At 34.1% G+C, this 16,652-nt stretch overlaps 1 protein-coding gene across 12 annotated transcripts in view; it reads left to right on the forward strand.

Moving 5' to 3' along the window:
- The window catches only part of dmd (dystrophin), a 2,654,580-nt gene that overhangs the window by 1,072,070 nt on the left and 1,565,858 nt on the right, over positions 1 to 16,652 (forward strand). For all 12 annotated transcript variants that reach the window (XM_039745194.1, XM_039745193.1, XM_039745197.1 and 9 more), the window contains exons 27-29: positions 2,916 to 3,098; positions 5,202 to 5,336; positions 11,142 to 11,291. In XM_039745194.1, coding sequence (XP_039601128.1) covers positions 2,916 to 3,098; positions 5,202 to 5,336; positions 11,142 to 11,291 — 468 coding nt within the window. The remainder of the gene's footprint in view (positions 1 to 2,915; positions 3,099 to 5,201; positions 5,337 to 11,141; positions 11,292 to 16,652) is intronic.

Consider the following 16,652-nt stretch of genomic DNA (forward strand, 5'->3'; position numbering starts at 1 on the left):
CATTTTATCCACTAGAATATTAACATGCCTTTATACTTAGTTTAGGCATACGTAGTGCAAATGTCATGTGCTTATTTAATATGTTAATTATTAATTTGGATTAAAACCCTATCTAGAGTATTTTTATAGTCATGTGAGATTTTGAAAATCCTTATATAAGCCTTACTTGACCGTACCTTTTGCTTGGCTTCATATTTATGTTTTTATGTGGTCTATATTGTTTGAAGGCTACAAAAACACTGTGATGTTGTTTCATTTAGCACCTAGCAGTTGTATTAAAATAATCATTACTGTTATTACTGTTTTTTACATTAAGAGTTAGTGGGTTAGATAATTGAAGGAAGGATGGATTCTGTTTAACCTTTTTATTTTTCTTACCAATTTAGTGTTTTTTGTAAACAAGAAAAAACCTAATAACTGTGCAGTGTGCAATAAAGGTGTGACCTGGTGTGATTACGAAAGAGAAAACCATGCTTCTTAGGAAAGTGCTGCCGTCAAGTGCAGCAAGACTTTTTAATAAATGTTTAAATATTATATTTTGAAGTAAATGTTCTTATTTAGTGATTATGTATCGCCAAAGTTTAGAAAATCACGTAAAATTCACAATGACTGAAGACAATGTGAAACCTGTATTATACAGTACATACCTTTATTTACTTTATATATTTTATTAGGTTTAGGGGGGAACTGATTCTTTTGGTTAAAAAAATTAATAATATAAACATTTCTTCTGAAAAGGGGCTAGAGTTTCTTTATTTAATACAGAACAGAACCATGAAACCAAATTGCTGATGTTTTGTACAGTCTCATGACTGCTCTCACTGCTTGTTACTGTTTTATACAAGTACGTTATCTCTCTAAAAAAACAAGACTGTAACAGGCTGGCTCTGTATTACAGCTTCAACAACAGTGAACAAATGGGCTTGAGCATCATTGTACAAGTGAAATTAATTTAATTCTACTGCAGAATGGGGTGGTATATTGGTGCACGCGTCATAGCACTTGGGCATTGGTTTACATTTGAAGTGTGGTGCGGGGCCGTGGTGGTTGCTCTGTAGAGGTTTCTTAACATTCACATGGAATTTCTTCAGGGACTTATTTCTGCCATTCTTAAGAACATGCTGTTAGGTGGATTGGCAGCCATAAATCAAGTTGGTGTGACTATGCGTGTAAGGATTCTGTGCATTGGAGTGAAATCCTTGCCAAATAGGTTCCTAGCTAATGCTAGTTGCTTTTGAGACTAACTTTAGCTCCAGCGACCTAACTCTAGGAAAGTGGGTTATGAAATTTTAACTGTAAAATCCTTCCTCTTTAATGTGCTTTGAGAATCCCCTTTCTCCTACTAATATAAACTAGCAAATATTAAGCAACATATTTTTAAAAATCATTTATTTTGGCTGATGCACGTAACTATAATAGTCAGATTTGAAAATATGCCTTTTATTCTCTTTACTCTGAATTGTCATTTTTAAAAAAAAAAATAGGAAGTTTTTTTTTATAAACAATTTTAGAAAATGCATTAAAGTTCATCTATTAGTTAAAAAGTCAAGAAGTCCATATGTGTACTATGAATGTGGTCTTTGATGTGGATAGAGTCATCAGCAGCATTGTTTCTAATTATCTCCTACATTGTATTATGCTTTGCCAACTGTGACACTTGGCAAAGCCTTAGGTATTCATTTATGTGCCAGCTTGATCAGGCAGGTATTGGCTGTGGCGGTCTGTTCCTGAAACTGGAAAGAGTTCAGCAATACTTTGCTCAAGACCACGTGTGTTTCTTTTTTAGAAATGAACAGCCAAGTCATTATAGAATGTACAAATTTGTATTTTCAGTGTAAAATTATTACTTTAACTCAGTGATAGCATATTAGAGGTTTTGGGTGTCTTAAATTTTGGTTTGATATGTTATGAGCATGATGAATATCTTGGATATAAAACAAAATTAAAGAAAATTAGAATTACTTTTATAAATATGGTCTTAATTGTAAGGTTTTCTTAGTAATAAAATCTTTATAATAATATACAACCTAATGTTATTTTTTTAATTCAACTAATTAAACAGGCTGGACTTGTAAAGTAACACATATTGTTTGCATTTCCGTCTTTCTGCAAATTGCCTGACTATAGACACCATTCAGACAATGACTGATTGGTCCTCAGATGCTGGTAGTTTACCTGTACGGTCTTTTTAAGTAACATTTTAATTCAAGTAATCTGCACAATTCTAGACGTTTATGCAGAAAGACACATGGAACATAGCATTAATGCTATGGGGCATGTCTATCAGTGTCCATGAATCATCTGCACATAGGCAACTGTAGCATAAGATCAAAAAAACTAAACCTGTCAGTTAGTCTTAGTGTTTGTATGTGACGTATAATTAGGATAGCCTAAGGATCATATAGTTAAAATAATAAAGAGATATTGGTATAGTGTCATACACAACACAATCACTTTTATATAAAATAAGACAAAAAATGTACAGTTTACCACCACCTTTCTAAATAATCTCTTTTTATGAATACTGTGTGTTAACTAAAATTCCTGTTTTTAATAGAGGATCTCCATTACTGGGACATCAAACCTTCTGCTGAACTAGATCTTAGACTCACTTTAAAAACCATCCTTTAATCTGTCCATGCATCCATTAGTTGATTTTCTAAACCTGCTTTTGCTTTTTCCACATGTTTGTGAATAATTTAACTTAGTACCTTGCTAAAATAATTTCATTTTTCTATATTCAAAGTTATCTTTCATCCCATAGGCTCATAGTTTAAGAGTTTCTATGTGATTATATTTGGGAAGACTTATTAAAATAAGTGAGTTAATCTAAATCTGCCAAAACTAAAATTAAGTTTAGTGAAATTAGTCCAAAACTGTGTAATGAAATTGAATTGTGGTTTATACTCTTTCAGAGGGCTAAAGAGGAAGTTGAACAGAAGGAAGTTAAAGTCAAGCTACTCACAGACTCGGTGAATGGTTTCATAGCAAAATCTCCACCTGCCGCTCATGAGACCTTAAAATCAGAGCTTAATGTTTTGACATCCAACTACCAGAGACTCTGTAGCCGACTGAATGGGAAATGTAAGACATTAGAGGTAAGTGTTAGCAGTAGTAGTATTGTCACAAAGGGACTGTTTACCTACACTAGTTGTAGCAGTAGTAGTAGCAGCTCTTTTATTGTCATAAGTACGGAATATGATGAAATTCTTATTTGCAACCCTTAACCAACATGCAAAATGTTGTCAGTTACTGCTGCTATGAAACAATTAATAGCTGGAAATTTTAGAAAATTAATTAATTAAAATGAAGCACAGAAGTGTTGCTTGAGCAACAATTGTCTTAGCAGCAATAGCTGGTTTCTAATTAATAAACTGGGATAGAAAAAAAAAAACCTGCAGCATCTGTGGTGCTCCAGGACTAAACACAGGCACCACAATCAACACAAATTTTCAGCATTTATAGACAGATTATCAAGTATATAGTGTAGTCCTTATGCACTGAATCATATATTAGTATGTATTTAATTGAACTGAATGGGTGTTTTTAAATAGAGATGGGAAATATTGACAATACATGGAAATAATTTGTATTTGGTATAGTTTCTCCAGAATGTAATTTACTACCTTATCAAATTAAGGTTATTCTTGGTGAAGATTTATTTGACTTTGTAGCATGTGTTCTATGAAAATGTCTCAATAGATCAGCACATACAGTATGGTATGTATCCTTTGATGATAGACATTATGATATCCTCTAAAAACATGATTTTTATCTTTTTTGTACTTATTCTTATATACTTCTCTTTGTTTACTTAGTAAAGTCTTTTGAAAGAAGCTATGTTTTATTTTTCTTTTCTTAATGATTCTACAGTTCTGGCTATGCACTGTTGCCATTGCTTTTGACTGATACTGTATAGGTTGGCACAGTGGTAACACTGCTTCTTCACAGTAAGGAGACAGTGGTTTATTTTCCCAGATATTTTCTGTGTGGCACTTTCATGATCTTCCCATGGGTGCTCACGTTTTCTCCAACAGTCCAAAGACATGCAGATTAGGGGAACTGGTGAACATAACAATGATTGCTGGTATAGTCTCCTCAGCTACCCCATGACCCTTCTGTGGATAAGCGGGTTACAAAGATGAATGATACTTTATAACTTAATGTAATGCCAAGATACTGTAAGGTTACTCAAATTTAAATAACTGTTCAAAGACTTCTTTATTAAACGTATATATCAACAGTAAATATGTGTGCAACAAAAATGTACATATATACACTCAGTGACAAGCATATTTGTTATATGATTTTTAATTTCCTACGTATATTTTCCTTAGTAGTATATCAAGTTGCTAAGCAGATAATATAAAACCAATGGGTAGGTGCCTAGGCACAAAGAATTTATGCACTACTGACAGGCTGCATTCAAACTTTATCACCCACATTACCCTGAAATGGCAACAGATTCATAGTCAGACATGGGAACTCTGCTGCAGATTCTAAATGCAGCTGTATCCAGGGTAAATCAATAATGCTTCAATAACTAAACAGCACCGAGCTAATGGCAGTTCTGTGTTAAAGTCAAGTTCAAGGTATGCTGACAGCTATATCAGAAAATAGTTCTATCATCCAAGTGTTAAAAGCTCAAGCTAGTGATGGTGACATGATGATTTATGAATGTTTTACAGGCAGTCGAAAACATTGCTAATGATTCCTTTATGGCACATATTGAAAATTATGGTAAGAATTGTCTTTAACCAATGTAGTGGGCAGTGTCACAAGGCAGGGTCATATGGCAAGAGTTCAGGAATTCTACAGTGATATTTTTCCCACACTATTAATGCAGGTTTCAGCACAGTTATTTATCAGCAAAATGAGGTGTTTAAATGAAGATGCTGTCATTACAGTATCTTCTGAAATGTGTTAGTTTATTACAAAATGATAAAATCAAATATTTCAGTATATTTGATTTAGAATCTTAGTCTTCCAAAAAAAAAAAAAAAAGAGGTATCGAGTGTTCATCACTATTCATACATTATGCTAAGTACAGCTTTTTAATCATTTTAATAATCTCTATAAGTAATATATTTTAAATTTATAATGTAAATTTTGAAAGTTTCCAACAGTTCAATTTTATGACAACTGCTTAATTTTAGAAACAATGTCATTTTATGATCTGCCTTGTAATCCTTTCTCCTTAGGAGGTCTGGTCTTGCTGGTGTGAGCTTTTGTCATATTTGGAGTCAGAGAACAGATGGCTTGATGAGCTAGAATCAAAGCTGAGAGCCACAGACAATATCCAGGGGGGTGCAGAAGAGATCTCAGAAGCAATGGATGTGAGTGACTTGGCCTTGTAACCTGCCTTCATATTCCCTGCCATATTTATCTCGATATTCTGAACATGTTACTGTTATTCAACCATTTTTATGACTTTGCATATATAGTTAAGCATAATTCTGTCAAATATGTTCAAACACATTTTTGTCCATCTTGTTAAATTATACTTTACAATAATATATTTCATATGAAGTAATACTATGATCGGCATCATTTCTGTACATTTAAAATTAATTGTAGCATTTTGTTTTAGTAAATTGTTTCTCTTTTGGGCTCAGATCTAAAAGGCAGATGCATGTGTAAAACAGCTAATTATTTAAAATGAAGACTTGTTCTGAAACCTGCCTGAAATACTCTGTGAGACTGTCAGTCAATTAAGAACATAATTTTGATGGTAAATTTTGTGACAGGTCATTATTATTTTACTGTTGTTTTCATAATTTATTAACATACCATATAAAATTTGAGAATAATAAATACAGTTGTGAGAAAAAAATAAGAATGGCTTCTTTCAGTTGTATTGTTATAAATGTTACAACAGACAATCATTTAGACCTCTCCATTTACTAATATTACATAAATCTTAGCTTAGGCAATAAATAACACATAAAAAGTTTTAAATTGTGGTATTTATTAAAAGAAATATAATATACAGAAGCACGTTTAAAAAAAATACTATTTTAATCACCTTCAAGTAGCAATAATTTGAAGTTAAGTTTTTCTGTATGGGTTTATCTGTTAATTACGTTGTGTTGGTCAACTTTTGACACGTTATCGGTGTTTATGGCCATTAGTTTATATATAGTTCTCTTAACTATGAAACATTAGAATGGGTTTCTGCTGGTTACTCTGCCAAAACAACACCAATGTTACCTGTTTATGCTGATCATAATAATTACTGAGAAATTTAAAATATATAATGTTGAAAAAGGAACAACTCTTTAACAGTTGATCGTATCTAAAATCCATTTCCTCTTTTCTGAATACTCATTTTTGGCAGAACAAAAAGGGTCATATTCAGTTTTTGTCTATTGCTAATAATAAGAGAACAAATGATCCTCTGTGATGAGATCCATACTTGAGCTGGAGAAATAAAAGTCTTTTGATATACGGTGGGAATGAGCCAGGGTGGATTCTTTGTGGGGATCCGCCAGGAGTGCTGCTCAGGGAGGAGGAGGATGTGTGTGCAGCTTGACACTCTGTTGTGTCGTGCATTCTATATACTCATTATTTTAGAACTATTGAGATAATAATTATTACTATTGTAAGAAGTATTCTTTGCTGAAAAATTACTTCTATTGTTCTAAATCTTACACTTAATTTCACAATAAAATTTCACAAGGGATTAATCAACTAGGAAGCACTAGATGCTAAATAATACTAAAAATATATACAGTATGTCTTTCTGTCACAATGAAGAGTTTGTAAGTGTGAGATCTCATTTTTATTTATTTTATGCATTCAATTTAGACTTACAGTGGCTAGCTAATGACTGTAAGAAACAGAAATATAACAGTTTGTTTTGTGAAATCATAAAAAAGCTAGCTAGCGCTAAATAAATGACTGTTCATTATACCTAGACTTTGCTTTTGAGCAAAACATAGAGTATCAATGTTAAAATCATTAATCAGCCTTTAGTAAATTAGATAACATTTCTGTTTCTTAGACAGTTTTCAAAATGCATGTTACTGACATTCACTGTGAGGAAAGCTTTGTGGTTAATACTTATACTATACTTTTGGTGCTATTATCTATGCTTTCTCTCAAAGGGCTTAAAAGTCAGATTCCAGACATAAAAGCTCCAGTACATAATTTTCCAATAATACACTTCTGTATATAGGTTTGTATAAAAAGAGGACTAAAAATCAAACATGTTAGGTGCAAGAAGAAAGTCACAAATTAATGCATACTAGTGATATATCAGAGGGCATGTATCAAGCAACAAATTAAATTCTATTACAGTTTACAATGGTTAATGATTAGCTGTTAGGTACTACATTAATATATTTTTGATAATTTGAGCCATTCAGCAGAAAATAGTCATTTACACATTTTTATGCCATTGCAAACACCAAAAGAAGTCCACACAAAGAAATATAATAGACAGCTGGAACATGGCTTTCTGTTTTCAAATACATACTGTTATATAAGGAAGAATACTAGCAAATTATTCAGCTGTTGTGTATTTTCATTTCTCTTACTACAATTCTTTTTTTTTTTATTCCTTAAAAATTATAATAAACATATGCTGCCTTTTCAACCACATATATTACTGTATCCATATTCAGTCTTTTAATTTGATCTAATACAGCATTACATTCCAGCTAAGATCTGGAGTAATCCTTAGCACTGAAGACACAACCAGAAATGTGGATTATTTGTAAAAGCTGAAGAAAAAGTAACTAAGGATGATCAACTCTGTGGGTCTGAGAATAAAAATGAATTACCAATTCATTTTTATATAGATTAACAAAAAAAAATCATTTTTAAATTTGATGACTCATCTTTTCAGCAAACCTCGTCACAGTTCTGTCTCGTACAGCTGTCTCTTTTGTTACTTGGCAACAGCACTTACAGTGCATTTACCCCAATTTAACTTTTCCATTAGCTACTGTATTTAAACAAGCCCCTGCTCTTTCCAAGCATTTTTTTGTTTCATCAAAATTTGCTGTGTTTTTGTAAAATTTCTAGTACCTTGTGATTTTTGGCCTTGTGCATTTTGATCATTATTCTCAATTTTCTTTCTTGATGGTATTGATATTAGTTTCCATTTTCTCCAGCAACCCGTCTCACCTGAAAAAATGTGTTTTCAAAACAACTGTTCTTATTTACTTTCTCATTAAGTCTGTAATAATCCAGCTTCTGAGAATTTCATAACTGCTTTTAACTATAACATGATGAGACCAAATTAGCTATTCAAGTCTTTAGAACCTGACTAAAATATTGAGAATGAAGAGTCTAGTATTATACAAAACTTACATCTTTATGTTTTTATCATTGAGGGTAACAGAATTAATCCAAAACAAAGAGAAATAAGGAGTAGCATGAAATGCTGCTTTAACTTGTCATGCAATCAAACCACTTACACCTAAACTCCAGCAAGACCAATGAACTGGTGGTGGATTTTAGGAGAACCAGGCCCCTCACGGATCCCGCGATCATCAGAGGTGACTGTGTGCAGAGGATACAGACCTATAAATACCTGGGAGTGCAGCTGGATGATAAATTGGACTGGACTGCCAATACTGATGCTCTGTATAAGAAAGGTCAGAGCCAACTATACTTCCTTAGAAGCTTGGCGTTCTTCAAAATCTGCAATAAGATGCTGCAGATGTTCTATCAGACGGTTGTGGCAAGTGCCCTCTTCTACGCGGTGGTGTGCTAGGGAGGCAGCATAAAGAAGAAGGACATCTCACGCCTGGACAAACTTGTTAGGAAGGCAGGCTCTACTGTAGAAATGAAGCTGGATAGTTTAACATCTGTAGCAGAGCAAGGGGCGCTAATCAAACTCCTGTCAATCATGGAAAAGTGTCATCTCCAGGCAGAGGAGTAGCTTCAGTGACAGACTGCTGTCACTGTCCTGCTCCACTGACAGACTGAGGAGATCGTTCCTCCCCCACATTATGCGACTCTTCAATTCCACCTGGGGGAGTAAATGCTAACATTATTCAGTTATTGTCTGCCTTTACATGCATTTTTATTATTCTTTAAATTATATTGTTTTTTGTATCAGTATACTGCTGCTGAATTATGTAAATTTCCCCTTGGGATTAATAAAGTATCTATCTATCTATCTATCTATCTATCAAATCAGAAATATAGATGCTGCTTTTACAAGCTCTCGAACAGTTGGTAAATCCAAAGTTGCTGAGTCAGAAATTGCACTTGAGTGCTGTACCAACTGGGAAATACAAGTTGGTCATTTCAGACTAAACAAAGGTACTTGTATTGTATGAGTTATGAAGAACATTGACCCTTCACCTTAGTCAATCTTTAAAATAAAACTTATCACCTGGTTACAATGACATGCCATTTTTGGTCAAATTATATTTTGAGCAAAGTGATACACATTTAATATGTTCATTTTACTCTTTATTTATACAAAACATGCCATTTAATTTTAATCACTTTTTTTTATAGATCCACAGCGGTTTCACGTTTATCCGAATGGTCTGACTTTCCCATTGAACGCTCTGAAGTGGGAAAGTGAAATGTCAGAAGTCAGAGCTCTGACAAGTCCACAAGCATGTGAACACAGCAACACATGTGTTTCTGAATTTTGTTTTTAGTACTAGGGTGTTGTACCATGTTAGCCATTATGAGTGTAGAGAAAAGCCAAGCAAAATTACATCTTTTATTGGCCATCTAAAAAGATTACAATATGCAAACTTTCGAGGCAACTCAGGCCCCTTTACTAAAGTTGTTTCTTATCCTAGTGTGTATTTAAACACAGGGAACTCCAGTTTCTGTATTACATCTTGCCTGAAGAAGGGGCCTGAGTTGCCTCGAAAGCTTGCATACTGTAATCTTTTTAGTTAGCCAATAAAAGATGTCATTTTGCTTGGCTTTTCTCTGAATTTTGTTTTGAATTAGTCTGTGTCTGGTCGGAGATACTTATTGCAACATTACGTAGGATATATCAAGAGAATAATTCAACCCACTATCATGCAGTTTTTAAACTTCTAATGCTAGAGAACAGTATGCCTTCAGACATTCATTGATGTCTATTTTAAATGTACCTGAACTAGTCCTCTATACCTGTATATGGCACAGTCACTTCTAGCACAGTACTGGATTTGGTGGTTTTCAGCATCAGTTTTGGCTTGGTTATGAAGCACAAATGTTAAAATTTTGTAATTCACATATTTTGGAACACAAGAGCTTACATGATAAACAAAATTACATGCAAGTTCCCTAAAAAAGGGCACTGTTGGCTGCATAATTTTAGCGAAGTAATTGTTTTCACCAAATTCAGTTCAGTAATGGCTCTAGAATAAAAACTATTTTTGAGTCTAGAGATGTGAGTTTGGGACCCTCTAGCGGGTCCCAGAAAGCAATAGGGTACAAAGATGAGGGCATGTGTGAGTAATGTCTTTCTCAGTGCTGCTGGATTTGCATATAGTGTATACATTGCACTTCAACAATGCCCTTAATTTTTAACATATGTTCAGAATTATCTTCCCCCTTTTCTTTGACATTTTTCCGGAAAAACAAATATAATATGCAATAATAGCATAATTGTGTGTTAGTTATAATGATTTTCATTCATTTCTTATAACAGCAATCCAACAAACATTTAAAATAGTAATATGTGTGCTGTTTTAATAAACAAATACAGAGAGCTCTACATAAATAGTTCTCACATTATACCTGTTGTCTTTCTTATGATTTCACAAAACAAACTGTTATATATTTTTTTTTCTTACAGTCATTAGCTAGCCACTGTAAATCTAAATAGGTTTATATTACTTGGTATTACATATAATATGTGTAATTATAAGCATATTTGAATCAAAACTGTAGTTCAGTCATATCCCTTATGTCATAATTGAGCCATATGCTGAAAATATAATGTCTTTATCAGAAGTGTAATTGGATATGCTTTCTGGGAAATTAGGAATGCTCATCAATGCAGTATTGTATTTTTTGGATGATTCCCTATACTTCATTCTAGCACTCATATTTAGAGAACAAATTGATGTGTATGATTTATGCATGAGTCTAGGGTCTGCCTAAATAGATCTGCTTCCATTGTTTTAGTTCTGAATCTCTGTAACAAATTGTTTTTTTCCTATTTTATTTAGTCTTTAGAGAGTGTCATGCGCCATCCAGATGACAATCGTAATCAGATTCGGGAGCTTGCCCAAACTCTTACAGATGGAGGTATTTTAGATGAGCTGATCAACGAGAAACTAGAGACCTTCAATATTCGCTGGGAAGAACTTCAGCTGCAGGTATTTCACTACTTCACTGGTATTACCTTTACATTAATAATATTATCTTATTTTTTTCTGCATTAACGCTGTGATCTATATGTTTAGGTACTTGTAACCAATTCAATGTCAAATGACCCCTCACTTTTTCAATGTATCTTCTTGCATGCATGTCACGTTTTCATCACTAAAGGTTCATAAGAAATTCTTTTCTAATCATCCACATAAACTTTATCAAATTGAAGTCATTGCTGTTAATAAACAAATTATCACTAACTTTTAGCTAATCAGGAAGGCATATGAAGACAATAACATGTTTGTTCTTGATCTTTGGATCTGACCATGAGTTAGACTCAGATAATGAAGCTAAAAGAATAATATCCTCAAAGACACCTAATATATGAATAGGTATTGATTAAAAAAAAATCTGTTGGGAAATGTCATGAGTAGCTACTTTAAACATTTTTGTTTCTCTTTGTTATGTTTGTAATGCTTTGCAAAGCTAGCTAAAACAAAATTAGTGCACTTTAAGTTTATGTAAGCAATTTTCACAATGTGTAACATGCTCTTTGAGTTCATTCCATTTATTCTTCCTTTCAGCTATAGTTTATAGAGTAGTCATAAAATATATATGCATTTTAGATCGTGATAATAATGAACAATACGATATTGCATACATTGAGACATATTCAAGGCTGTCTTGCCTATTTCAGGTGCCCAGTGTTACGCCAGTCACTAATACTTAAAGCGGTCCTACTGAACTGCAGCACAGAATAGCACTGCCTGTTTTTTTTTATTTCCAGCAGATCTCAACATATTATCTGCTGACAGAGAATTTATACTACTAACAGTATCAGTTAAACAATTACTAGAAATAAAAATGTATTTCTGTTAACTAGCGTGCTTTGGAAAATAAATAAAGTTGGATTTAGGTTGAACTAATGGTGTAATAACAGCAACCTGTCCTTTATTGTCAGCAGAAAAAAGCTGAAAACAGTGTGCTTCAGCCGACTTAAGAGTGCAACTTTAAAGTTAATGGAGTTGCTTTTGAAGAACAGAGTAGATTTAATTCCATAGGGGTCTAACCTCTGAAGATATTGTTTGGTTTGATCAATACCATCTATATTGTTAAAGAGAAAATGTTTACCCAATTTGTCACTAACTTCTACAGATTGCACATTGGGAGATTACTGACAATCTGCCTCACAGTATGGCATGGCAGCTACCCTGTAGCAAACCACAGGACTATGAAGCAAGCAATTAAAATGCCCCATTTCATCAGTTGGATCAGAGTCCCATACCACTAGGACATTCATCACAAGAGAATCCTGAAGACACCATGACAAAACAAAAACAGGTTACACTTTAGTTTAGGTACTGCAAAAATGCATCTATTACTCATTTACTCTTATGCAACAAGATCTTAACAAAAGCTTCTATTGATGTAACTAACACTTTCAAAGACTCAGTAAAATGGTTATTCATCTCCGAGCAATATAAATTACTAAAATAGCCACATTGTAGTCAGCGGTGGCTTAAGTAAGACATTTTTGTCATGATATTGCATACTGCAGTAAGACCTATGCATCTTTCATATTCACAAGTAATTTTACCAGTGTATCAGAGACTCTTAGTATGCCTCACAACACCAGATGCATAACCTGTTTACTGATACTTTATAAGAGCAATTAAGCCCAGAAAAAAGCCTTTGTTAAGGTCTTGTTACATAAATGCAAATAAATAACAGATGCACATTTGTAGTACCTAAACTAAAGTGTTACTAAAAACTGCTTGTCTTCTCTCCTTGCTTAGAGCACATAATACTACAGCCAATGGCATAGCTAGCTTGCTGAAGGCCCCTGTGCAGCGTCCTGAGGTGGGCCCCTCTTGTCAAGCATAACTCCTAGTAATTTATTCACAACTAGATCCTAGGAGCTGGCTGGGCAGTGGCGTCGACGACCAAGTCACTATCACACACTGGTGACAAACAAACCAGCTCTCTAAATGAAATTTGTAATATCTTTTTAAATCACTTTATTACAGCCACTGTAAGTTAGCAAAAATAAAATAAATTGTGGGAATTGAATGTAGGAGGTGTGGGTAGCAGTAGTAGTAGTATATACATATATGTAAAATGTGTACCTGCCTACTTTTCCAAGACAATTTTGTGAAAGAAGATGATTAAAATATAACATAAGCTACAAAGTAGAAACTGTTCTGTGCTATACTGTATATAAAATGAAGTAATTTCAATTTGTAACAAACTAAAACAACAACACCGTCTGACACAATCGACCTGTTTTACATAAAGTGGTCACGCTCACAAATCCTCACGGTAGTGACACTAATGCACAGTAAGCCATACTAAGGAACCCAATAAAACAGATTACAGATTTGTTGAACTGTTAAAGCTTACAAAAACAGAACTGACTGACAAGTCACATATCATATTACTTCTAATATCATTAGTACCTTAAAATACTCTCTTGCATTCCTTCTGTTGTGCAAAAGTCTCAACAATGTTTGACACATCAAGTTGTCTGGCACGCTCGTTTTCAAATGAGAGTACAGCCAAGTCATTAAGTCTGTCTTGTGATGTGGTGATTCTGAGGTCATTTTTGATGGGTTTTAACTTGGAGAATGATCGTTCACACACAGCAACTGTCGCTGGTATAGTCAGCAGTAAAATGTAAGCCGTGCAAACACCACTGGAAGTAGACAATGGTGTGCAGTGATCTATCAGCAACAGTTTAGCTACTTCGAAAACAGTTGACTTGGTTGACAGGATGGATTGAAAATAGCACAAAATGACAACAATTGAGTGCAAAATGGCAGTGAAATGTCGGTGCTTTAGCATTCAACGAGAAGATCGGCAGCAACATACGATTTGTCATCAGCCATCGAGTTCAGAGTTGATGGTAACGAGACACTGCATTGAGACTGTGAAACCGCTGTTTTAGATAAATTATTAAAACATTTTTTTAAAATCTATATGGCACCAAGTGGGCCCCCCAAGCTCATAGGTCCTTGTGCTTTGCACAATCTGCACAATCCATTGCTATGCCAGTGACTACAGCATGCAATGACAAGCCTGCTGACTTACAAACAGTTACATAAAGTCACCTCCATGATATGTGACCAAAACACCACTATTTAAGTACCTGCACTACCAATTAAATGTTATCAGCAGTGGCTGTTATAAGTGGCTTGCTTGTGTGCATGCACTGCAAAATAATTTTAATGCATGGGGTTTTTCTGTCAAAACCACTCAAATGAGTCATATGTTGCATTAAGGAAGTTGAAAAAAAATGTCATTCATTTTAATGTAAGTGATAAGACATATAACTCAAAAAGATATGATAGGTGCAGGTGTACTGTACCTGTATCAATAATACTTTTATGTTATCTTAGTTTCATTTAAAGATTTGGAACTATTTGCCCTCTGTGTTTGTAATACTACAAAAATTCTGCCAGTAGTGTGCTGTTGTGATTTTTTTTTTACTTTGACCTTTCTCAGGTTTCTTATTATTGTTGTGCTTTTGTACTTTGAGAACTTCCTTTAGCCTCTTCTATTTTGTTATTTTAATTTTTAATTCTGTTTACCGTATTTTTTGCAAATACTGCCTGGTTACCTACTGCATGTTGTAACTACAGTGAGGTGTCTGAATTGAGCATGGTAAAGATTTTGAAATGATCAACATAATGTAGCTGCGTGCATGTTACTACATGCTGAAAATCAAGCAAACATGGAGGAAATACTTTAAATGAAAGCTAGTGACTCACTGAGATTTTATGTGGTTTTTACCCTTATGGAGTGAGGGTTTTATTTCAACCACATTTATTTCTTTCAACCACTCAAAAAAGCACTGAATTTCTGCTTCTAATTTACATTTTCTTAAAGGTTGTTAATCCAAAGAGAAAAAGTCAGAGTGGAGACTGCTGAGGGATTTTCACAATGTTCCACCACCTGCTAAAAAAGTCCAGACAGAAAAAGGCCACCCTGTGATTTCAGAGTAGCAGTTAAAAGGCATTATTTGTTTAGAGGCTAATGCTGAGCACAAATTTTGCTGTGCAAAACCATACCTTGACAAGAACCAGACGTCTTCTATGTAGCAGCTAAAAATTATAGTCATCCACTTTTTTAGTAGACATGAATTTAACAAAGAGCATAAAAGAGTTGCTGAAGCTATGAAAAGACAAAAAGTTAATGGAGAATCAAGGATCCCCATTGATCAATGGAAACACAAACTAAATGACAAAAGAATCAAAGCATTTAAAGTTTGTCGCCATCTATGAACCTGAACATGCAGGTCCCATTCATGATTTTGCATAAGATGTTCCATAGTTTTGATACTAATGGTAGGACTTTTTATTGCACTAGTGTAGGTGGCAGACAAATTATGCATTGTTGAAAAATTGTAATCTGCAGGGTTTTTAGAAATTCTTTTCAGTTGTTTATCACTATTTACAACAAAAATATTGTGATGCTTTCATGTAATTATTTTAGGTTCTTCTGCTCATTCTGCTCAGGATATATATATATATATACAGTGGAACCTCGGTTTACGAGTAACTTGGTTTACGAGTGTTTTGCAAGACGAGCAAAAATTTTTAATAAATTTTGACTTGATAAACGAGCAATGTCTTGCAATACGAGTAGTATGGATACACTTTGTCTGCTGAGCGTCATGTAATCACAACTGAGCTGATGGTGGTTCTTTTTCTCTCTCTCTCCTTATCTTGCTCGCTCGCTCCCTCATCGCGTCTTTTTCTCTCTCTCCTTATCTTGCTCGCTTGCTCGCCCAGTGCGTCTTTTTCTCTCTCTCTACTATTCTTGCTCGCCCAGCGCTTCTCTCTATTTACAGCGCTTCTCTCATCTTGCTCCCCAAAACACGAAACTGAGTCTCAGTACTTTAAGACCAGCTGAATAAACACCAGTTTATTCAGTTTGAAACAGCAACAGCGCTGTTATTTATTGCAGCGGGATCTTTATAATGTTCCTTGATCTTTTTGGATGCGCTTATACGGTGAACTGCTACAGCGCCGGGAGACTGCGATTGCTTTGGGACACTCTTCAGCGTGTCGTCCCGTTGGGTGGAATCCCACATGAGTTTAGAAACTCACACCAGCCATGATTCTTTTTAAAGGTAAATTGCAGGTTAATTTGTATTATGTATTTTACTTTATATTTTGTATTAATCCTTTTTATATGAATAGTTTTGGGTTGTGGAACAAATCATCTGAATTTCCATTATTTCTTATGGGGAAATTCACTTTGATATATGAGTGTTTTGGATTGCGAGCACGTTTCCGGAACGAATTATGCTCGCAAACCGAGGTTCCACTGTATATATATATATATATATATATATATATATATAT

This window comes from Polypterus senegalus, chromosome 2 (assembly GCF_016835505.1).
Source record: "Polypterus senegalus isolate Bchr_013 chromosome 2, ASM1683550v1, whole genome shotgun sequence".
Taxonomy (NCBI): Eukaryota; Metazoa; Chordata; class Cladistia; order Polypteriformes; family Polypteridae; genus Polypterus; species Polypterus senegalus.